Genomic DNA, 22,630 nt, shown 5'->3' on the forward strand with positions numbered 1-22,630 from the left:
CCAAACGTACTATATTTATATAGCTAGCTAGCAAATTATAAAGAGAACCAGTCAGATATAGTAAGTGCAAGTGGCTTATAGTATAGCTAGTTTCACAGACATCCACATACAACAATTTGTGTAAAACAACGCATCAAGTGCTCAATCTCTGAGTCGCTTTTTCCTTCGCCAGTACAGAGTGCTTGCGTTGAACAGTCACAAAGTGCTCCAGAAGATCATCAAAGCTGACGTTTGAAGGTACTGTCCTGTGTGGTCTGCAGAAAATACAAAAGGTGAAAGTCATTTTAAAATTAATTATAAAATGATTGAATGTGCCGATCGGTCCTGGTCCGGCTCTGTGGCTTAGTTGGTTAAAGCGCCTGTCTAGTAAACAGGAGATCGCTAGTTCGAATCTGGCCAGGGCCTTTTTTTAGTTCCCCCAACAAACTCTTGTTCTCTTTTTTCGCCCCAAAAATTTAGGTACTTAGTACTGACGTAGTATGTAGTAGACACACTAAACTCTGTTGGTATTCTGTGCTGTACAACCCAAAGTAGCATTGTTTTAATTATATTCATAGTAAAGTAGCCATGGAAATGCCTTGGGTGTTCACTATTTTGAAATTATTTTTCACAACAGTCTCAACAAAAATGGACAAGATATCCTCTGCTGAGCCAGACAAGGTTTCTTCTGCTTTAAGTTTTAGTGTTGAGTTTGAAGACGAACCAAAGAAAGCCAAACGGAAGCCACCAAAACATTTATTAGATCGGCATAACAAAAGGAAAGAAGTGTCTCAAGAAAGTATTGATGAGAAGCAAAGAAAGGCAGACGACAGACGAAAGGTAGTTCAATGTGTTTGTTTATGACTAAACACACAATAATTAATTTTGCTGTAGAAACACATTGAGGACAGACTAGAACGGATACGACAACTTGAAGAAGAAGCAATGAGCCTAGCCAGAGCAATGCAGCCGATGTTAGATGCATCTGTCAAAACAACTGAACAAGATACTCCGAATGGTGTTCAAAATCCTACCTCAGTGCGTCGCAGATGTGCAGAAGACGACCCTGTTAATGTCAGGGTTATGGTGAATAACACAACTGAAAATGTGATTTCAGAACTTAAAACAATAGACACTACTAACTCTATAAGTCAGAATGGCATTTAGTGCAGATTTTCAATCAATATCTTTAGAACAGTGTTTTTATTGCTAGTTAGCACATTCTCAACAGTTACTATGGCGCACACTGAGAACCTATTTCTGATTTCGTTATTTATACCCTGTACAGTCACAATCAACAGGTTATTATTGTTACTGTCTCATTGCCCCTAGGAAGTGTGTAGACCACACTAAGATTTTATGTATGGCTTTGTGCTTTTGTATCACATTCTAAACTACTTGTGTATAATTTATTGTATAACTGACAATTAATTTGAGTATTTAAGCTGTTTGCTACAGCCTGTTAAATAATAATAGCGACAGTGACTTATTAGCACCAATTCCTAAGAAGCACCTGAAAGTGCAACCAAACTCACTTTCTTCTCCTAACTTTGGCTTCTTGTTCGACCTCGGTAATAACTGGCACACAACTAAGTCTGTTCTTAAGCAAGTTGAATGCAGAGCTTTGGGGAAGAAGCATGAGCAAGCCATACAGAGTACGGACAAGTGAGGCATGGTCAAGGGGGGCCAGTAGTTGTAGTCGGAGATGAGAGAAAATTGGAGACTCGACAAGCTGCACTAGTCTGTCAATTTCTTTCAAGAGGCTCGCTGTTATTTCAATGTTGGCAAACTTCAGGACAAGATTGGAGGCATGATCGTAGTTCTGTGTGAGTAGGCAGAGTGCTACCGTAGCCACTGGATTATGGGACCAGCTTCGATAGAGGGTAGTGAACAAGGTCCAGTTGTCCTGGAGAAAACAGTTACAGCAACAGTAGCAATAATAACATAAACACTTACACATGCGCATATGCCTTACTGTGTTACCTCGTGTTATTGACACGTACAAAATAATTATACTTACTAGTAATAGAAATACTGATAATTTTTATCCCACAAGGACAATACACACTCACAGTTGTGGTGAGATCCTTCAGCTGCATTCTCAGTCCATAGAGCTCAGAAGCAGTAAAGAGAATCAGGTTGAGATATTGAACCATGATTGAAGCGAAAATGAAATCCTCCTCAGAGAGAAGTATCTCAGCCAGGGTGCAGTACACAGAGTAGGCACCCACAAATAAGCACAGCTGTCTGTAGGTGAGATGGTTGAAGCAATTGTTAATGAGTGACAATTCAAAAGCAGTGTTGTATCAACTTATTAGGATGTTTTGACTGTCAATGTCTTTTTAAGGGATTCCTATGGCTGTCTATACACACTTGCCTGATTAGCAAGTTGCCTTTCCTTTCCAGTAGTGCCCTATCAGTACCAAACATCTTCAGCAACTCCAGTAGAAACAACCTAAAATACTTGTTTAGTTGAGGCTTGCTTTCAGTAGTTGCCACCACGGCTTTTGATTTCGTTTCCTTGGCTTTTGCTTGCACTGGTGACCTGGTTCTAGTATCTGTTGATGCTTTGGGTTTGCCGTCTGCTTGAGTAGCCAGTGTAGAGGTTAGGGCTGGTTTTGGGCGAGGCTCTGTCTGTGCATCAATCTCAAGGCCAACCTTGGAAGTGGAGAGGATAGAGAGAACTTGCAACGCCATCTTCAAAACCTGAGAGAAATTGTGGGTCACACACAACATGTACATGTACCATGTTGATACGCACAACATTAATTTACTGCACATTTCAACAGCAATACTTTTTACTGGCATGTTTTCACACAACAACCATGCCTCATAATGCTACTCTTTGTAATAGCTTACAGTATGTACCATACAGGAAATGAGGTTACTAAATTAGAACTATAATTACTCATCAGTTGCCTAGCTGCCAAAGATGTGCAATAATAATTTGCAATCACAAGATGTAGTTGCATGAATTCCTTGTGTTGCTAAGCTAGTTAGAACCATAGATTGAAGAGGGGGAGAGATTGGAAATGGAATTAGCGTCACATGACATAATACATTGAATTTGCAGCATGGCACCACTAGAGCCTTTGATGTCAATCCGTGTTACGGTTGCTCAACACGCGGGAAAAATGAATTATGATCACTGCAAATTATTCGGAGCCCCCCTAAAACGTCATGCATTCTCATGCCCCCCTAATGGTGAGCATCAGTTGGAAAAGAAAAAGTACATTTAATTTTAATTTTTACTTTTGTGAAGATAGCTAGAGGTACAAAACGTTCTTTTGTCACACTGAGATCTTTATGTACCTAGCTTCTAATAATAGCCAAGACTGTGCAACTCATCGGTGTACTGTGTCCCATAATTATGGTCTAAGTGTCAGTTGGAAGTGTACAAATGTAGTATATAATCAAGGTACTAGCTAGCCTAGATTTTACTCAACGTTAGATACATAACCTCGATTAAACCCCAGCGTAACGCGGATATAATTCGAGGTAACTTCCGTTTCCAATCCCTCTCCCTCTTCAATCTATATTAGAACTAAATAATTCCCATACACACACAAAATTAGGGCCTGCACACGTATAAATCTAAAATCACATCTACACAAACACATCACTATGATTAGCCTTTTGTGTCCCAATGGTCATGAATATACATAACCTATTATTAAAAAGAGACATCTCCTGACTATCATGAATACATTAATTACACCTACTCAGCATACACCCCCACTCACCTTGTCGTACTGATCAGTGAGCATGCCCAATAAAGCAGGAAACAGCTTACCAGCTTGTAAGTAGATCTGTGTGAAACATATTCACAAGATATACAATCGGGGTAATAATAATAGATGGCCCACATTCATGTAGCCCTCAATTCCAGGCCATTAGATGTTAACACAAACGACCTGGCGTCGAGGCTAACATTCATGCCACTTAGTATCAACATACATGTACAGTTCATGTAAGAAACAAAGAGGTCACATGTATATACACTACAGTCATGTAACTATCAAAGTCAACACACTATAATAGACAATGACTACCACACATAACACCTTAATTGTACAATAAGAGATTCATTGCTATATTATTTTACCCTCTTTGGAATACTCTGTTGCAACCACATTATCCATCTGAGTGTCTCCATTCTCGTTTCGTGTCGTGTGTTCTGCATGTGGTTGATCAGCACTCCTAGTACAGGGAGGAGGTGGAACGTTGGAGAGGTCGACGCGTCCTTAGGAGGAGAAGGAGGGGACACCCAAATTTTTTCAGGTGACTCGTTAGGGCTGGTATGCGCTGATTTGGGACTTAGCTTAGGGCTACTTGTATTGGAACCAGATGGACTGTTTTTGGAATCAGACTGTGCAGCAACGGTTGTACGTGCTGTGTGCTTAGGAGACATCTGTGGAGTAAGCTTGGCCATCATGGCTTGCGAGGTAGGAGGTTGAGGGGGGCTAATCTTTTGTGAGCGGGGCTCCATTGGGGTGTTGGAACATTTAGCCTCCTCGTCAGTGGAAGTGTCTTCATCATCCTCTGCCTGTAGGAGCTTCTTGAGTCGATCGTTGACCTCAAATGCAACCCTCTTTATGTCTGGGAAAACTGAGTTAAGGTTCGACAAGAAACAGCGATTCGAATTTCATCAGGTAGATGAGTTAACACTAGCAGGGGTGGCTACTGTTGGTCTACAATATGCAGATACAATAGAGGCACAGTTTTGAAAGGCTGATCTATAAGAAAATAACCATTCTTGTGCATAAAAAGACAGTTTCTAATACAGAAATGTACATACATACCAGATCAACAATACAACACAAAAAGTAGTACGTCACTGCTGAGTGGATACGTGACTTGTTGGGAGCGTCGTAAGCGACACAAGGGAGGATTGAGAGGAGGAAGTTCGAGGTGAATTTCATCATGGAGCGGCCAGCTAGGTCCAGGAACACCTTCAGCCAAGTTATGGCAGTGAACTGGATTAGCTCACCTGGGTATGAACGAGAGGTTACTACTTAAAAGCAAATGGGGAGACTGAATACCGTATTACAAGAATATTTTACGGGTGAAAAACCTTCGCGAATGAGCTCAGAAAAATTGACTCAAACCATGCTAACTGACCGTAAGACCTCGATTTAAGGAGCCGTCGATTCTCTTGGAGGTAAAAAAATTATGTTGAAGCCTGGTGTCGCATATTTAGAGGTTTGCATATAATTGTTTTAGTCTACTATGGCTAAGCCTCAATTTCAGGCAGCATGCAGGAGCCTGGAATCGAGGATAGGTGGGCTACCATTAGGATGCGACATAAATAATTGCCAACGCAGCTGTTGCTAGAGGTCCCTAAGATCGAGGGTGGCGCATATTCAGAGGCTAGCGAGATCTTAACGGTGACATGCGTTTTGATAAGGGGCTATTAAAACGAGTTAAAGTAGGTATGTTGAAAAGCAATGTATACATGTGCTAAGTGGTATACTTAGATTGACAGTATGACTTACTGCTAGACTGTGAGTGGACTGCAATGATGTTAGCCATGGCGTCAAACCTCACTGTGGCACTGTGCTGCTGTATCTCTTTCAACAGCTCACCGAGAGCTTCCTCTGTCCTGCATGAAAATTATGTTGATAACCATTGTTGAGTAGACAGCACAGGAGAGAACTATAATGCTCTTTGTAACTCTAAATAGAATGAAAGCACCGCGAGTGCTGATGCCTCGGTGGATGTGTTAAAGCTACTAGCTATCCAATGGGAAATGATCGACCATGATTGATGCTAAAAAGGATGCCATAAGTACAAAGTCTAAAACTAATGGCTGGCTGCATCAGTGCAGTAAAGCCGCCTTCAGCCTTGCAGCTCTCTTCTCACTCTTGCAGCTACCAATACAATGTAGCTAGCGTTCTAGTGCAGAGCTAGTAGAGTAGCAACACCCCATGGACAAGTTTTGCTACACATTCTTCTGAAAAGGCTGCAATGGCATTCTAAGTAAACAAAACTCAAGAGTGAAGCATTATTTTGCAAATCCACGAATAAAAACATTACTAGAAGCCTATAGAAACTCTTACTTGCACTTCATTGATCCTTAGCAGTCTACACAGACAGAGATACACGGTCACACACACAAACACACTACCGTATACCTCGCTTGCGCATGCGCACCGAGGCATAAAATAGACCTGGCATTTATTGTTTAGGCAGGTCAATCCAAACACATGTACATGAATTGTAGTACTTGTATATTATGTTGATGTTGGAATTATTATGTGCATAAAGTAAACTTGTGTACATTATTACATTGCATGGATTACAATGGTGGTGTGCCAGTACACAGAATGTCCCTCAAGTATACGATAAAATTCTTCCTCAAAACATTGAACACTTTGAAATACTCAGACCTACTGTACTCATGTGTTCAGTAAAATACCCCTCCCACAATGTAAACGCACTCACATTCTGCGAATCTCCTTCCTTTCGTCTCCTAGAATAAGGAAGAGTCCGTCAATAAACTCTTGGACGTGCTCCTGAATGTGGATGTCCGGCACTGAGTCCAGGAATGACACCTGCAAATAGAGGATAAGATTGTGCTCACAAGCTACAAGAAAACAACTACTAGTACATGTACTAACAACAGAATACGTAATGTGTATTAGGAAGAAACAAATTAACAAAGCTGAAATAAAAGTACTAAACAGAGGCTGCCAGCCACAATAAATACACATACATTTTCAATCTTACCACCACAGAGGCAATATTTCTTGCTGGCTTACATGGCACAATTAGTAGAATTATACTCACCCAGGAGACGAGGAACTGACGAGCGTAGCCGTCCTTCGAGTAGATACGATCCCTCAGTAGAGAGATGAAGGTGTCCACATCAAAGTGCGGGTTCTCCGACACCACATCCTTCATTAGTCGGTCCAGTAGCTCAGCCCCATAACGGACATTGGAGTCAGAGTCACAAGACAGCTATGGAAGTGCATGGAGAGAGGTGTGATCATAATAAATCTCTAAAGATTTCCTAACTGTTGTCAGATTTATTATCTGTATTTTAGGGTGCCTAGTGACACAAGCCTAGTGACTCAAGTCGGTTAAGGTCAAAAATTGTCACATAACACTGTATGAATTTTCTGGTACCAGCAACTTTATCTATTTTATGAGATAATAAGTTCTATTTCTGTGACGTCAAAGACAAAAAGCGCTGGTAATGACATTTTACATGCTTGTTCATTGCATAAGTGATGACCAATTGCTATGGCAAAGTTTAAAAACAACTCTCTGACACTCTCTGAAACGTCTATCATCCAAGATGGCAGCTCCATGCAAAATGTATAGAAAAGCAGCGCTTAGCCTTCCACAGTCTCATTGAAGTATTTTTACACTACTATATACTGGCTGGGCTTATACTTGCAAATTAAGTTGACACAACCTTTGTACAAATGAAGTGATTCAAGTCTCTAGACTGCATGCACTGTATACATACATAGTGATGTATTTTTTGGATCTCACCTTACAAAGTCCTTCAAAAATACTGTTGAAGAATACCAGTACTGCTCCTCTGGCTACCTTAGAGATGTTGTAAAGTGCTTCGCATGCATAGTAACGCACACGAGCATCCGGGTCCTCAAAACACGTCAGCACTGGCCTCACCAATTCCGGCAGACTAATCCCGATAGAGCCCTGAAAGAGAGGGATGGGGTTGTTATATAGATAGAATAATATTATTAATTTTTCCTTTCAGGAAATATTAGGGAGTAGTATACATAAACAGAGTGTCTAGAATTAGAGTTTATCATCGATGTATAGTTGCTTCTATCATCCACCCCACCTGTCATACAATACAGAATACTATAGCCATTGTTCATTTCTTTGCACTGCATATAGGGCAACACAATTCTTTTCTGAAGCTATTACTACATACTCCCAGGAGAGCTGACTCATGTATGTACGAGCCAGAATTGCAAAAATTGGTCAGATACCGACCCCAAGTTATTCGAACCGCAATAGAGCACAACAGCTCAACAGCTATGGTATTTCTTGTTTCACTCACCCTTCCCAAAGCAATGGCAATGGCAGCCAGGCCGACCAGACCTCCCTTACGCGTGTTGGGGTTGGTGGAGAGAGTAAACTCATTCTCCAGCACATATATAACTTGCTTGATCTGGGAGTAGTCGTTCATCATCATGTGGTCCTTTACTAGCCTGTAAGGAGGAGAGGGGAGGTGGTGGTGTGTACGTGCGTGGGGGTATGGTAGTGTGTATACAGGTAGCGTGAATGTGTATTAACTTGTGTATTGACAAGGAGAGAGAGCTAGGAGGCGTGTACGTTTTGCTTAACTTGTACAACACAATGACATCTACACCTCTTGAGATTCCCTAATACAGATAATATATTACCACTGCAGATATGGGATATTTTTAATAGACCTACAGCCTAAATTTCATTCGTGCATGCAACTAGATCTATATCTAGCTACATGTAGCTAGCTAGCTAGCTTGGGGGTGACCTTTCCAGCTCAAGAGCGGCCCCTTTTCTCCGCTCCACCAGCTTGTCAGTCAGTCCTCGTGAGATGCTCACAGAGAGCGAAGGAGGATCCTTGTCACTCATTGCAACTTGCTTACAAGACTATAAAAGTTTAATAGTTCTGTACAGAATAGTATAAACTCTGAGCAGTGACACCTTTTCCACTAATAGCAGAATTTGCTTTGCTTGCATGTGGGCGGAGCTAGGAAACTCAGTTGAGGCAGCCCCTCCCCCCACTGTTTTTCCTGTGTCCCAGATCATAAAAAGTATATAAGACTTCTGAGAATAAATTATGCAGTAACAATACAACACAGGCTAAGTTAACACAACCAATATATGTACTAATGCTCAGTGATCAAAGATTGAATCCGTAGCTATGATGTGAGTTCGTTGAAGGTTCACCAGGTGGGTAGGTTGGCTGGCTTGGTGTGGTTGCCGGGGGATGAGGATACTGGCCAGACAGCCTACCATACTGTATGAGATAAAGGTATAGGATAATTATAAATCGATAGACTTGCAGAGGATAGATACATATGCACATACACTGTTGTTGAATGCCTGGGTACGGGTATGGATATGGGTATGGGTATGGATGACAGGTGTTTCAATAAAACCAACAACAACCACTGGGCCTATGGTCATTATAATTATATAGTGCTGCATTAACTCCAGATTCTAGCCATGCTTACCTGAGATGCGGGGTATTGTGATGGGGGTGGAGGGTATGTGCTCCCTCCTCCACCGACACTGAACCCAATACTGGTGTCATAGCCCACGTTAGTAGGTGGGGCTACATAGGGAACCCCCCTTGGTTGGCCATACGATGGTGGGTAGCCATCTGAGATAATAAAGGAAAGGAATGTACCTAACTTGCACAGGTATAACAAGGCCTAACACTAACTGATGCATTTAAAGGTAAAATGAAATAAACACTTTCAAATAAGCCTACCTGGTCGAGTGTATGCTTGAGGATGGTAGCCAGCAACAGCAGGTTGTGGATATCTAGCCGGTGGTGGGTACTGGGAGCCCTGATAGACACTGCTGGGTGCAGGAGGATATTGGGACAGAGGTGGTTGGGGGTACCTCTGTGGAGGGTGGTCGGTACGTGGTTGGTAAACTGGTGGTGTGGAGACCAATGGTGATGGAGCCTGGTAGCCCTGATAGCCACTGCTGGGTGCAGGAGGATATTGGGACAGAGGTGTGGCTTCAAAAGGTTGCCCACTCGGTTGGGGGTACCTCTGTGGAGGGTGGTCGGTAGGTGGTTGGTCAACTGGTGGTGTGGAGACGAATGGTGATGGAGCCGAGGCTAGGCTCTGAACAAGTTTGACAGTTGCAACTTCCTCCACTATTGGCAGCATTGAAGAGTATTCAGCTTCTGGCAAACTTGAACGTCTCACTTCAATCTCGGAAGGTGGAGAGGTTTGTTGTATACGTTTGGGAGTGACGGTTTGTGCTCTGCTTCTTTTGTTGTCCAGGGAGAGGTTTTTTGTGCCAACGGCCATGTCGTCCATTGTATGAGATGGTCTTGTTGGAGAGAGAGGCTCAGTGTATTCTTCCTGGCGGAAGCAAATACGAACACCATTGATCTTCCTATAAAAGAGAATACAGTTAACGGCCATGTTAATTGAGGAAACATGTAAGAATGGAGGAAGGGATACATGTACATTATGAAAATGTCTCGTGTACATGTAATTATGTTCATGTGCAGGGTGTCATACAGGGGGAAAGGGGGATATCCCCCTCTGGCTTCAATTTACCTCCCCTAAAATTTAGCATTCAGGTACTAGTTGTATAACGAGAACGCTCTGTCAACCTCAAACTCACTAGAATGCACCTAAGACCACTTAATCAATACATTATTTTTTCCAGGCACGCCCCTGGGTCGGCAATGTTGTATACTAACAGGGTCTCTAAGTTGACCTTTTGGATGACTTTTAGACTAACTCTTTCACACTTCCTGGATCCGCCCCTGCGCGTGCTTTTATTCCCTATCTACTTCAAAATTCTGTATGACACCCTAATGTGTAATACAAAGCTGTACGATACCATAATATTACTTACTCCAATCTTATAAATTTCTTTGAGATGCTGTCTTTCCCCTTTGCCACCACTATATCAGACACCACTTTCTTGGCCTGACTCCTAGGTACCCTTTTCAGTGCTAGCTGCTTGTGTCTGAGAGGTTCTCTCTGTCCCTCCACTGTCTTGGAGATTACCTCGTAGAAAGGCATGAGATACTGGACCCCTGGCCCTGGGATATACAAGCTCTCTATCACAGTGTCCTGTGTGCATGTGTGTGAGGGGGGTAAACCCATTATCATCACAGACATGTCTCACATGATTGAATGTTTAGTGGTAGACATCATTATGTTACAACATTCAACATTGTTGGGAAACTTTAGATTTTCCCCCAAAATTCACCACCCTTACTAATTAAGTGCACTCTTTACTCCCTTAGTTCATGCATGTGGACGACTAACTTGGCTATATACACCGTACTTCTTCTAAAAGAGGCCCCCTTTGCCACCTGGAGATTTCTCCTATAAGGCACAATATAAATTCTGCTTGTTTTGCGTACACTAGCCTAGAAAATGTAATTATTGTGCATTTAGAAGAAGTACGGTAAGCTCGGTAGCTACGACTGTAATTGCAATCATGTCTAGTAGAAGACGCGAAACGCTCAGTCTGATCTGGTGACAAGCTGCATGTAGCAATACACACACGTACACACACCTTTTCTTTGTCAGTGCTCATTGGTTTCTTGGTGAAACAGAGATACCTGTTGTTGTCTATCCCCCCACGCACCATCTCCCACAGCTGGGCTTCATGCCCACAGGGACACTCTCTGAGCTGGAAAATCAGAACAGTTAGCTTTAATATGTACAAATGTGACGGCTGTGACACAGATCTAGTATCTATGGTCCAGGCATAGGCGGCACTTTTACAGGTGTAAAGTTTACAGCTAGTTTACACCGAGTGTCTGGACACTATCAAGACACTTTATGTTGTGAGCTTAAGCTTACCACAGTGTAGCCGTCTGGACAGTTGTGAGGCTCAGATACTATCACTACGTCTGTTACAGGGTCGTCCATAGCTAGCTACTATTGGATGTCTAGCTCTAAATCACTGCAGCTGCGTATCTTTAATTTGATGTCATGTACATGGGTTTTCCAGCCCCACCCAAAATTTAGTCATGCATTAGATCTTATCACAACAATGAATAATTACAAAGAATAATTTATCTATACACACATTTAATAGGTGTTTCGAACTCCTGGAACTTTATCTGAAATGTATTTACACAGTCTATCAGCCACTCCCCCCCTGCACAATTCCAGGGAGATATTCACTAGTGTTCGAAAAGTGGCAGCATAGGGGTTCCTTTCACGCCATTTTCTAAGAGCTTCTCTCATTGCTGATTCGGTGCCATGTCGATAGGCATGGTCTTTGACATCAGTTTGTTGACCAGCAGTCAGTCCTAGTTGATCCAGGTAGTCGTCCACATTATCAAAGCATCCAGCCAGGAGTTGAATGTCGTGTTCTATGATCTCTGCATCCAGCTGGGTGTCGCTAACTCTAGTCCTCCTCTTCAACTCCTCAATAGTTAGAGCTTTGCCAGCTATTTTACCTAGATAGGGGAAATTATGGATAAAAGGAGAATGCATATGTCTTTGGACTGTTAATGTAGGTCAGAGAGGAGATCGAAAGTCAAGAGTAAAAAAATACTTGCATAATAAAATTATACTGACCTTTGGACCCAATATAAAGCATGAATAACGCAAACTATAGTTGAATTGATCTAAAGGTCGATCGTCACAACGAGGGGTTAAACAACTCAATACTAGCTATAGTACAAGTTTCTATTGCTTACAGTTTAAAACATTAGGGGTACGTTGAGAAATACCTCACTAAAAAGAACTCTAGATCAAACGAAAAATTGTAATTAGTGACATGTTGACCATGTCGGACCTCTCTGACTATTGGTCATCGGAGGTTGCTCAAATCACAAAGCGTATTATATGAGCTGTTTTATAGTATTTTTAAGGGAGCAAAATTAGTCTGTTCACTATAAATTATAGCTAACAACCACCATGTTCAATAGGCATGTGCATTTTAGCACAGTGCTAGCTTATTACAGTGGAGAGGATATTACATGTGAGACACTAAAATTAAATGTGTTATCCAATTACATGTACAGTAGACCCTTGTTAATCCGGTCACCTTTGGGACAGTGCAGCTTGGCCGGAATAGCGAGGTGGCTGTATTTCAGAAAATAACTGCGGCTAAATACAGCAGTCCCTACCTTAATGACTAATATGCGGTTCTGTCTTGAGGATAATGAATCATTAATGCTCTCTATTTAAGTGCAATCTAATTTTATCTGCCAAACCACACCCAACATGTCATATCTGGCCGTAATAAAAGCATAAAATTACATTAAAAAAGTTTGTTTGGGGCAACCAGACCTGGTCGGTATACGGAATAGTGAGTGCGCATTTCAGGGCAAGTTTTGTGCAGTAAAAATCAAGCTAGCAATCCGTGCCAAACGAAACGACCGGTATATCGAGGTGACTGTACTTCAGAAAGCTGGATTAGCGAGAGCCTACTGCACTCCTGTACTCTACTTAACAAATGGAAAAAATTCTCGAGAGTTAGGGTCACTCACTATTATGTATCAGGAGTTCATGCACTCCTGCTTGTCAACGAACTAAAAAAGCTGTTTCGTACACATATCCGACCGAATACCCTCGCTGCTTGAGCTGTCAATAGTACACTAATACCATACCTGAAATGGTGGGCTGTCTGACTGCATTTTCAGAGATCAGTAAATCCTCAGAATAGTCATTGCCAGGAATCCCAGCCAATTCCTGAAATAAACAGACGTTATAGCACTGTAATTGCTGTATTTCAACTCACCAGAGGGCTCCTTCCAGAAAACACACTGAGTGGATCGAGAACTTGTCGAAGAGACTTGTAACTGGCGTTGCTATTGTCCCTCCAGGCCTTCAGAGAATCTTCCAAATTGTGACCATTGTAACAATTTTTAGTTTCGTTAGCAATCGCCGAGAAAATTATTTTCAAGAGCATTGGATGTTTAGACCAGCAAGAAGAAATAATTGAGAGAAATTGATCGGAAATTTTCACAGTGTATTCTGGGTTACTTTCATTGAAAAGCAGCTGAAGAATGTTCTCACCGACATCAGCGTACACTTCTGCTTGTAGAAGCTCACTAACTGCTAGAGGCTCAATACCAGTGGTTGATACGACGCATGGATCTTGGTTGACAATCCTAAGGGCAATGGATGCAAGACTAAACATTGACTGTGAAACGTCAAGAGGGTAAGAAACATTAGCAGGAGGCAGCAGATACTCTCTGGTGTTGATTGATTGACAGAATTTGTTTGAAGTTTCGAGAACTTTCTTGATTACAGCAGAACGTAACTTAAGTGATTCATACGAGATACTATTTGCTTGAATAAAAACAGCAACATTTTTCTTAGCAACCACTTCAACCAGTACTTTGACTCCTTGAGGTGTGGCCCAGCAAACACCAGTGGTCCAGACTGAGCATCGGCGTTGGATTGTCGGGACATCAGCTACAGCTAATTCAGGAGCAAGGCCAAATGAAAGAGATAGTCTAAGAATAAGAACATGAAGGAAACGAGCATCAAAGAAGTCATCATTGTCGACACAGCATAAAATCCAACCAAAGTGGTAGCTACGGTCTGCTCGATACTCATACACTCCGTTGGGAACTTTCAATCGAATTAGAGCTGGGCAAAAAACATAGCTCTCTTTAATGTATTCAACTGGCTCTTCAAGTAGAAGAGAAGTGTTGGTCGATAAGACTGAGGATTTCATTGTCTTCAATTGGAACAGCAAGCTCGAGATGAGACAAGAATCCAATCAACATTTCAATATGGAGATTAGCAAAGTGTGTAGCAAGCTTAGAAAGAGAAACCACACCAGTGCTCGTGGACATTTCGCAGTGTTGTGTGAAGTCTTCAGGAGCAAATATGGTTCCATTTATCTCGGCCAAAAGTTTTGCTGTATCAATGACAATGAAGCTCGTGTCAGGTGATAAGGTGTTGTGTAGAAACAGAATGTGACCTTTGTCACTTAGCTGGGTACATATATCAATAAGACGAGGGATAGTCGTGGGAACAAAAGAAAGAAAGTCTATTTCTTTAGATAGCTCTTGAGAAGTTTTTATATTTGCACAAAGTTCCTCAAGCGTAATAGCAATGCTACCGGCAAATTTGTCAAGCATGTACACAAGAAGCATATGAGAATTGAGGCTGACAGACCATTTGGATTGAATGGTGCTGCAGCAGGTCCCTATGTAGCGTCTGAATGCTCTCATACTAGTAGAATTTGAGTAGCGACAATCCATTCGAACACATTTTACCAAATTGAATATTGAGAATCTTTGTGCAGTTCGCAAGATAAGCTGCTCCTTTCTATCCACTGTAGCCATATCTGTCACAAGGTCAGCATGACTTCCCACCACAATCAGTGGGGCTTTACCATCCAAATTAGCACACTGATTGGCAATGATTCCTAACCAGTAGGACACAGAGTGCGTGATAGTAGTGTCGTCTCTGTGAAGACCGACAACAAGGACTATAATGGGCGAGCATGTATCAACTGCTGACTTGATAATGGCGGCGTGACTGCTGTAGTAGGCATCTTGCCCAGCAAAATCATACATCACGACCTGTCCAAAGAAACGACTCTTGAAGGTCCGAGGGATGATTCCAGCTGTCTTCAGGCTGACTCCATCTACTTCCCTCCGAGAAATGAATACATTAACAAGTGATTCCAAAACTGTAGGCTCATGTTCTATCGCTTCAATGAGAGTGCTTTTACCTTCACCACTACGTCCGATGACAAACATTTTTGCTAGATTCTTCAGAGGATCTTTAGAGAATACTTTGCCAAGAGTCTTGCGATATTCAGTGTAAACATCCAGTGCAACAGCTCCATGTTGAAGAAGAAGTTGTATAACGTCTTTCTTCCTAGCAAGAACAAGCGGAGTTTGTCCATTGACATCTTTGAAGTTCGGGTTGAGGTGGTGCATGATAAGTAGGTAGCTGACCATTTCTGTGTGTCCATACTTTGATGCCAAAAGGAGTAGTTTATCTGTACAAGAAATAACAACAATGAACCAAGCCGTGGATATAGAGCACCAGTAAACACATGACGTAAAACTATAAAAAGTATATCAATAAAGCGATACGACCTTACTTAACTACGTTCACTCACTCAACTTAATATTATTCTGACTAACCATTGACATCCGCCCCACACTCGCTGATAAGGAACTTGATGACGCTAAGCTTTCCTCCACGAGCTGCCAGTAACAGTGGCGTCTCTTCAAAGTCGTTTATAGGGGCTATATAGATGCAATAATAGGTGAATACCGTCGTATTGTGTATCACGTACCCACAATAGAAACCACTATAGGAACATATGTGCCAACTGTTATATAAGAAAAGAGTATATTAAGTTTTATCGTTAAATACTTGACTATAGCCTCGATCCCAGGCCGCACTTTCTCGAAGAGTGGGCCTGGTATTGACTGCTTGCGCATGCGCTAACCATCTGCCGGTATCTGGCGGATCCGGATAACAACGTTTATGATCAGTAAAACAATGACGTCACAACGAACGGAAGTGGATTGAAGGAAGTAGATAGAAGGTTTGATTGAAGGTTTCTAGCCCATCTGATAGTATTCTGACAGCTACCCTTAGCCTGCTATGTTAACAAAAGACTCACAGCCTGCAACAGTGTGGATGACAATCGTCTGAACGGAGTGAAAGCTGACAAGAGCCTATATATATGGACAGGCCACGCCCATCAAATACTAACTTGGTGAAAAGTCTCCTACCGTATAACACGAAATTTTCGAGGGGCTTAATTTTCGCAGATTTCGTGGGTTAGCAATCCTACACGAAAATTAAGGTTACGGTCAACCATTTGCTCATTAATTATTCATGAGCTAGATCTAGTGATCTTTTCCAGTTAGAATGAGCTGGAAGTCCAGCTGAAACGCAGTAGACATTTTTACTGTAAAGCTTAGGTACAGTCTACTGTAGCTTCACTATATGCAGGGCGGGTCGAAGAGATATTTTGAAAAAAAGGCTACTGAAAGCTCACAAGAGGCTGTTTTCCTTGGCTCTGGCTGCCATTTTAAGTGGAGTTAGTCTACATATTATTATTTTGTGAGAGTTTGTTGGCCTGGAAAGAAAAAAACGCTTCGACCCGCCCTCCAGAATGGTAAGAAGCATCATATAAGACCAAGAACACAGAGCTAGAAGTGTTTTTGGAAGTTTAAAATGACTACTATAGTTTTGTGTTGTTTCTAGTAACTTGATGATTGCTCAGAGCTTCCACTGGAAGATGTTTTGAAGATTGATACTTGTCATACAGATTGATACACCGATATATTTATCATGTATGTGCTTCAAACTTCTCTCATGGCATTTATAGTTTCACAAAAATCATTATAAGAAAATCATGAATATTCATGAGCAAACTGTTTACCGTAACCTTAAGTCCACGAAAATTGTTCTTTAATCTGCTATAACATGCAAGGCGTGGCTTCCGGTAAGCGCAAACATTGTGCAACGAAATGCTTTTAGAGGCCAATCCACGAAATATAAGTGCCTCGAAAATTTCGCGCTATACGGTATGCTACTGGTACACGGTATGCTACTGCTACACTGACTCTATCAGAAAAAAAAAAGCTGTACAATAAACCTACAGCTCTGTCTCTAGCTAGCTAGCTATAATAGCTCTGTGTATGACTTTCAATACTTCCTCAGGATATTTTCGTGATAAATTCAGTATTATAGGACATTTTACGGGAAAAAGCATCCAATAATTTTGCGCATGTGCAAGCAGTCAGTGGCAGGGCCTTTTCTTCAGGGGAGGCCAGTGAGAAGCTAATACTTGACATGCACAAGCCTCCTTCCAAACAAAGTATTAATCGTTGTACAGCTCTATATATAAGTGCTTCACTTCATAAACCTTTACTTTATCCATAGATTATCGAAGAGGAAACGCATGCGTTGAATTTCTGGCCCATCCGTGTTTCGCCTACGCCCACGCAGTACTGTAGTGGGAACCTGAAGCATGGAGTCTTTTAGAAGGACAGAGAAGTGCCTTGGCCTCAGGGGTATTACACAGGGCCATACCAGCGAGTACTATACTCTTTACTACCTATTATAGTTTTGTAACCTTAATCTTGAAGTGTCTATACTAAAGGAGTTTCATGAGTTTTTTTTAGCTTTCCTTGACTGGCTGAGGATTGTGAGATTTTTTATCCCTCCAAAAAGAAGTACAGCCTGTTAGAGATTGGAGACAAGTGCAGCGGTGAGTTAAGTGTGCATGTTTTGAATGTATAGCAACTTTGTGAATGACTCTTCATGGTAGTATTTGCACGTCAAATTTATTATCACACTCATGACTTTCACTTGGATTTTGTGAAGTGTAGGTGTTGAACTAGCAAATGTATATAGGCTATAGAAGTGACCCTTTAATGTTACTACATGCTTTTGTACACTTCAATTGTAGTCATACGAATGGGTCGCCAAGTTTTGGGGGGAAGAGTTAAGAGAATAAACGATAAAAGTGTCAGTTGGAAGCAAACTCAGATTGTGTGCATCTGATGATGCTTCTTCATGGTTTACATTGGCAGACTGTAACACGTTCACTGAACCACTACCAAAGAGGACATTCAAGGAAATCGCATATTTCTGCATTTACATCATGAGTACAAACAGTCAGGGTTCTTCTCCCTAGAAAGTTTTGTCAGAGTGGTGTTGTGTAGCCAAAAGAGATCAACACGTCAGAGATCACACCTGATGCATTAATTTGTTCAGCCGCGGTAATTCCAGCTCCAATATAGCGTATATTAAAGTTGTTGCAGTTAAAAAGCTCTCAAACAAAATATTTAATTGTCAACAATCTATTTTTGAATCTTGTTTTTAGTTCAGCATGGCATCATAGTTTCAGGGCACTGAAGTTCATCTTCTGAGAAGTTTAGGGGGTGCTTCCCTAGTGAAAAGCTGCAGCTTGAACTTGGAAAGAGAACAGTGACAGAAGCTTTGTCTGCTTCGATCTAAGATTAATAATCTGCCACGTGGCATAAGTGCCCCACCTACAACTAATAATGAAAGTACCGCAGGTGCTGATGCCTCGGTGGAGATGCCAAAGCTACATAACATAAAGCTACTAATAGCTTAATTTTATACACACGTTAAACATTAAAAATTTGCATGCTGCATGCAAACTCAAAGAGTGGGTAATGATTGACCATGATTGTTGTTAAAAACGATCGATGCCAAAGTTTAAGTCTAAAAATTAATGGCTGCCATCAGCAGAGCCTTGCAGCTCTCTTCTCACTCTTGCGACTACCAATAGCTAGCGTTCTAGTGCAGAGCTAACTACTAAGTAGAGTAGCAACACTCGGTAAACAAGTTTGGCTATGTGATCTTCCGAAAAGGCTGCAATGGCATTCCAAGTAAGCAAAATTAGGCATAACTCAAGACGAAGCATTATTTTGCAAATCCACAAATTAAAATCCAAGAAAACATGACTTGCACTTCATTGATCCTTGAGCAGCTGTAGCAGTCTACACACAGACAGACAGACAGACAGACAGACAGACAGACAGACAGACACACACACACACACTACTGTATACCCCGCTTGCGCATGCGCACCGAGGCATAATTAACAGACAATAACTATATTCACAGGAAATGAATGGTAGGCATTAGTTGCATGTGGTATACCATGCACCTCTGGACATTGATCAATGGAGGATTGAATAATACTGAAGATTTAATTAAACAAAGTATGCAGATTATAATACTGTGGTTTATAATGCAGGTTGGATTTATGTTTTGATTGTTTTTACAGAAACAATGTGTATAAACAATAATTTCTAATATACCTATAACGCAACAATTGGTGTCCCATAATAATGAGAAATTACACACAAAATTATCAGGGTTTCATACAGAGGGGGGGGCGCCTTGGGATTTCCCACACACAGCCAAAATCCCCCCCCCCTAGAAATAATGATGTCATAATAAAAATGTATGACTTTTCTCCTTAAAAATGTCTACAATCTCATCAATAAAACTATAGACTAGTAAAATGTATGGTTTGAAGCACACAAAAAACCAAATTGCACCTCAGATAACCATTCCTCAAAAATGTTCTGGGAGAGGACCCCCTCAATTAAACGTTCCCCCTCCCAGCTAAAAATCCTGTATGAAACCCTGATTATTATTACTACAAATACATGCACGCCTTAACATTTGACAATACACGTACATCATTACATACATGTACACATGTATTGCTCCTGGTTAAAAAGTAATTCACATTCAGTTTATTGAGGCAAAAGTAGATTATGCTAATCACATCATGGCAATACACATTTAACACATTTGTAAACAAACAGCAACTTACTATTGACATTCACAATGCACTCAGAAATCAGATATTTCAAGATATCAAGTTTCTGCTCACGAATAGTCAACTCCATCAGTGTGTCTCCCCATCTAGTTACAGGGACTGCAGGGATACAAGCACTGTGATTCATACAAAATGAAGAAACACAATTATACTGGTACGTACATGTATGCAGGTGAACTAAAACAGAATGACATGCATTGTTTTTTAGAACTGTTAATAGCATTCGGTCACTTTATAAAAGACGTACAAAGGAATTCTGAACTCCTGATACAAAATTAGTCAAAATGTAAGAACAGAAAGCTTGAAAATAAATGTTTGCTATTATTTTTTGCGTTTAGTAATAGGTTTGTTTGTTCGCACATTTTTGGGGATTGTGATGTTAGGGGGATCATTGGGTCTGTTTTTAATGCACTGCTCTTGTTTGTTCGCACATTTTTGGGGATTGTGATGTTAGGGGGATCATTGGGTCTGTTTTTAATGCACTGCTCGTTCATCGTTTACATTCAACACTCATTGCTTTACATTGTATCTGTCATGGTCTTGTCAACAAGTATTTATAGTACAGGCGTAATTATGAGATCAACACTAAATGTCTAGCTCCTATTTTTACTGACTAACCATTAATGTTCATACTAAATCGAGAAATGAAGTACTTAACGATGTCAAGCTTCTCCTGACGAACAGCTAGTCCCAGAGCGGTGTCTCCCCACTTAGTAACAGTATCTACAATGAGAGTATTATAAGTATTATATCTACTACATGTGTATATGCATGAGAAAACTATGGCCAGCTACACAGTGAAGTGTACATTTCACTAATTATGATGTTTTTTAAAGGTATTAGCAAGGGCGTATGGCAGTGGTCTTCTTACCATTGATACCGATATTGCAAGCGTTGATCATGTGCTCAACAATACTCAGCTTATTCCAGAAAACTGCCTCTCCAAGAGGTGTTCTGCCATAACTGTTCAATACTCCTGTACAATGGGTAGTAATAATAAAATCATCAACTATCTGCCTGAGCACTCACTTAATTTGCACTTCCCAGTCGAGACTAGCGCACGCACAGACTCCATTTTTCCCAAAGTGCAAGCAATGTGCAGGGGTGTAAGGCCATTCGATGTCTGCTCATTAATGTCAGCCTTGTACTCAACAAGAACTTTTATAACATCTGCTCTGTCACAGCAGCATGCTGTGCCAAGAGCTGTTGACCCAGACCAGTTCGTCCAACTTACTGGAGCACCTTCTTCGAGTAATCGCTTGACCTCATCCACATCACCGTGACGACAGGCCCTCAAAAGCTGCTGGCCGAGACTGGATTTAGAAAAACGACTTACTTTCACCGTTGGTTTTGTTAAATGTAACGACAGGCTTTGATTATGATATTTTTAGGCTATAAATATCAATCAATGGTTGTTTTAGGCGTGTCTGGGAGATTTGGAGAGTACACATCTACTTTCAGATTAATTTAACTAGAGCAGAGAGATGAACATAATTATCTGTTATATTAGCATGCACATTGCATGAACAAACTTCTATTTACTAAATTTGCGGCGGGGAAATGTATAGTCTTAACACAAGCCAACCAATGTGAAGAAGAGACCGATATAATAACGTAGTGCTAGAAATGTATATAATTATACGAACATGAGTTATGTGTTTTGGCCAATTTTAAGGCTACGAAATTCGATAACAGAAAATGTTATTATTTTATTTATTTCCTTGTGTGATTTCAATGGGGATTGTACAGGCCTCGAAGGAGTTGTATGGAATATGATAGTTGCTTGCATTAGACTCTAGTTAGTGTAACAAATTAATTGCTAGCACTACGAAACCAATACCCGAATACCCGTGCTATTTCAACCTTAATAATTATTATGTATGGCTCTCTGAAGTACGGCCACCTCGATATAATTATACTGGCCATTGCTAGCTAGATGAAACTCGCCCTGAAATGCGGTCACTCGTTATTGCGTATACTGGCCAGTATTGGCTGCCCCAAACTAGTTATTATGGCCGGATATGACGTTTTGGGTGCAGTTTGGCAGATAAAAAATGGATTTCACCTTCCAAGGTTAAGGGTGTAACATGACAGTGATGGCCGCTTGCATGCTCCAGACTAGCCTCGGTCCCAGGCCGATTTTTTTTTAATAGAACGAAGTTGAAAAATAGGCGACCTAGCGTTCAATTGGAGACGGATCGGCCTGGGGTCGAGGCTAGCTCCAGACAAGAAAATAACTATGGTGAGTTGTTTTAGTGATCTTTGAGTTGCTAGTCTAGTTCTGGGTACCCTATATTATATTTAGATCTACATAATGACATCTACTCACATGTCTTGGTCCATGTTCGATCCTCTATCAACTCAGTGCCTCAGATTTTTGGGTTCCATTGATCAATATTCCATCTCGATCTCATAATATATGTGTTAGTAGGTTCTACTCTCTTGTATTAGTAAGGCTAGATAGTTAGTTTCACACTTTGCAACAACTCATCTAGCCTCGATTGTTTAGGCCTTGTGAAGGAGGCTACAACTCATCATGATATATATTCACTTTAAAAAAAATTTGCAATTCTAACTATACGAAAACACAAAATTGTAATACTGAGAATACTGACAAGTAAAATAAACGATCAGTACCATTTCT

At 41.0% G+C, this 22,630-nt stretch overlaps 4 protein-coding genes and 1 non-coding gene across 6 annotated transcripts; 1 reads left to right on the forward strand and 4 right to left on the reverse strand.

Moving 5' to 3' along the window:
* Positions 1–5: 5 nt before the first annotated feature.
* On the reverse strand, positions 6–8,679 carry LOC135341139 (protein VAC14 homolog). Of its 2 annotated transcripts, none has more exons than XM_064537634.1 (13): positions 8,477–8,679; positions 8,021–8,171; positions 7,480–7,650; positions 6,769–6,939; positions 6,424–6,533; positions 5,475–5,581; positions 4,832–4,969; positions 4,085–4,578; positions 3,723–3,788; positions 2,357–2,685; positions 2,052–2,226; positions 1,515–1,885; positions 6–254 (listed from the first exon to the last, which is right to left on the reverse strand). In XM_064537634.1, exons 1-13 carry the CDS (start codon positions 8,575–8,577, stop codon positions 134–136), a joined length of 2,505 nt encoding a protein of 834 aa, XP_064393704.1. In that variant the 5' UTR covers positions 8,578–8,679; the 3' UTR covers positions 6–133. The 2 variants fall into 2 exon arrangements, with proteins under 2 accessions (XP_064393704.1, XP_064393705.1); XM_064537635.1 differs by having other exon boundaries at positions 2,052–2,222; positions 2,353–2,685.
* On the forward strand, positions 332–405 carry Trnat-agu (transfer RNA threonine (anticodon AGU)). The gene has a single exon. It is a non-coding gene; the product is annotated as a tRNA-Thr (tRNA).
* Positions 8,680–8,764: 85 nt separating the features above from the next.
* LOC135341145 (uncharacterized) lies at positions 8,765–11,678 on the reverse strand. Its single transcript, XM_064537640.1, has 6 exons — positions 11,517–11,678; positions 11,227–11,343; positions 10,555–10,775; positions 9,443–10,083; positions 9,183–9,331; positions 8,765–8,965 (listed from the first exon to the last, which is right to left on the reverse strand). Exons 1-6 carry the CDS (start codon positions 11,583–11,585, stop codon positions 8,849–8,851), a joined length of 1,314 nt encoding a protein of 437 aa, XP_064393710.1. The 5' UTR covers positions 11,586–11,678; the 3' UTR covers positions 8,765–8,848.
* A 1-nt stretch (position 11,679) lies between these two features.
* On the reverse strand, positions 11,680–14,355 carry LOC135341144 (uncharacterized). The gene is made up of 3 exons (XM_064537639.1): positions 13,411–14,355; positions 13,280–13,361; positions 11,680–12,121 (listed from the first exon to the last, which is right to left on the reverse strand). Exons 1-3 carry the CDS (start codon positions 14,353–14,355, stop codon positions 11,748–11,750), a joined length of 1,401 nt encoding a protein of 466 aa, XP_064393709.1. The 3' UTR covers positions 11,680–11,747.
* On the reverse strand, positions 14,312–22,572 carry LOC135341140 (uncharacterized). The gene is made up of 7 exons (XM_064537636.1): positions 22,316–22,572; positions 21,016–21,299; positions 20,858–20,962; positions 20,605–20,709; positions 19,981–20,085; positions 15,785–15,889; positions 14,312–15,636 (listed from the first exon to the last, which is right to left on the reverse strand). Exons 1-7 carry the CDS (start codon positions 22,327–22,329, stop codon positions 14,312–14,314), a joined length of 2,043 nt encoding a protein of 680 aa, XP_064393706.1. The 5' UTR covers positions 22,330–22,572.
* Positions 22,573–22,630: the final 58 nt, after the last annotated feature.

Source organism: Halichondria panicea, chromosome 9 (assembly GCF_963675165.1).
Source record: "Halichondria panicea chromosome 9, odHalPani1.1, whole genome shotgun sequence".
NCBI lineage: Eukaryota > Metazoa > Porifera > Demospongiae > Suberitida > Halichondriidae > Halichondria > Halichondria panicea.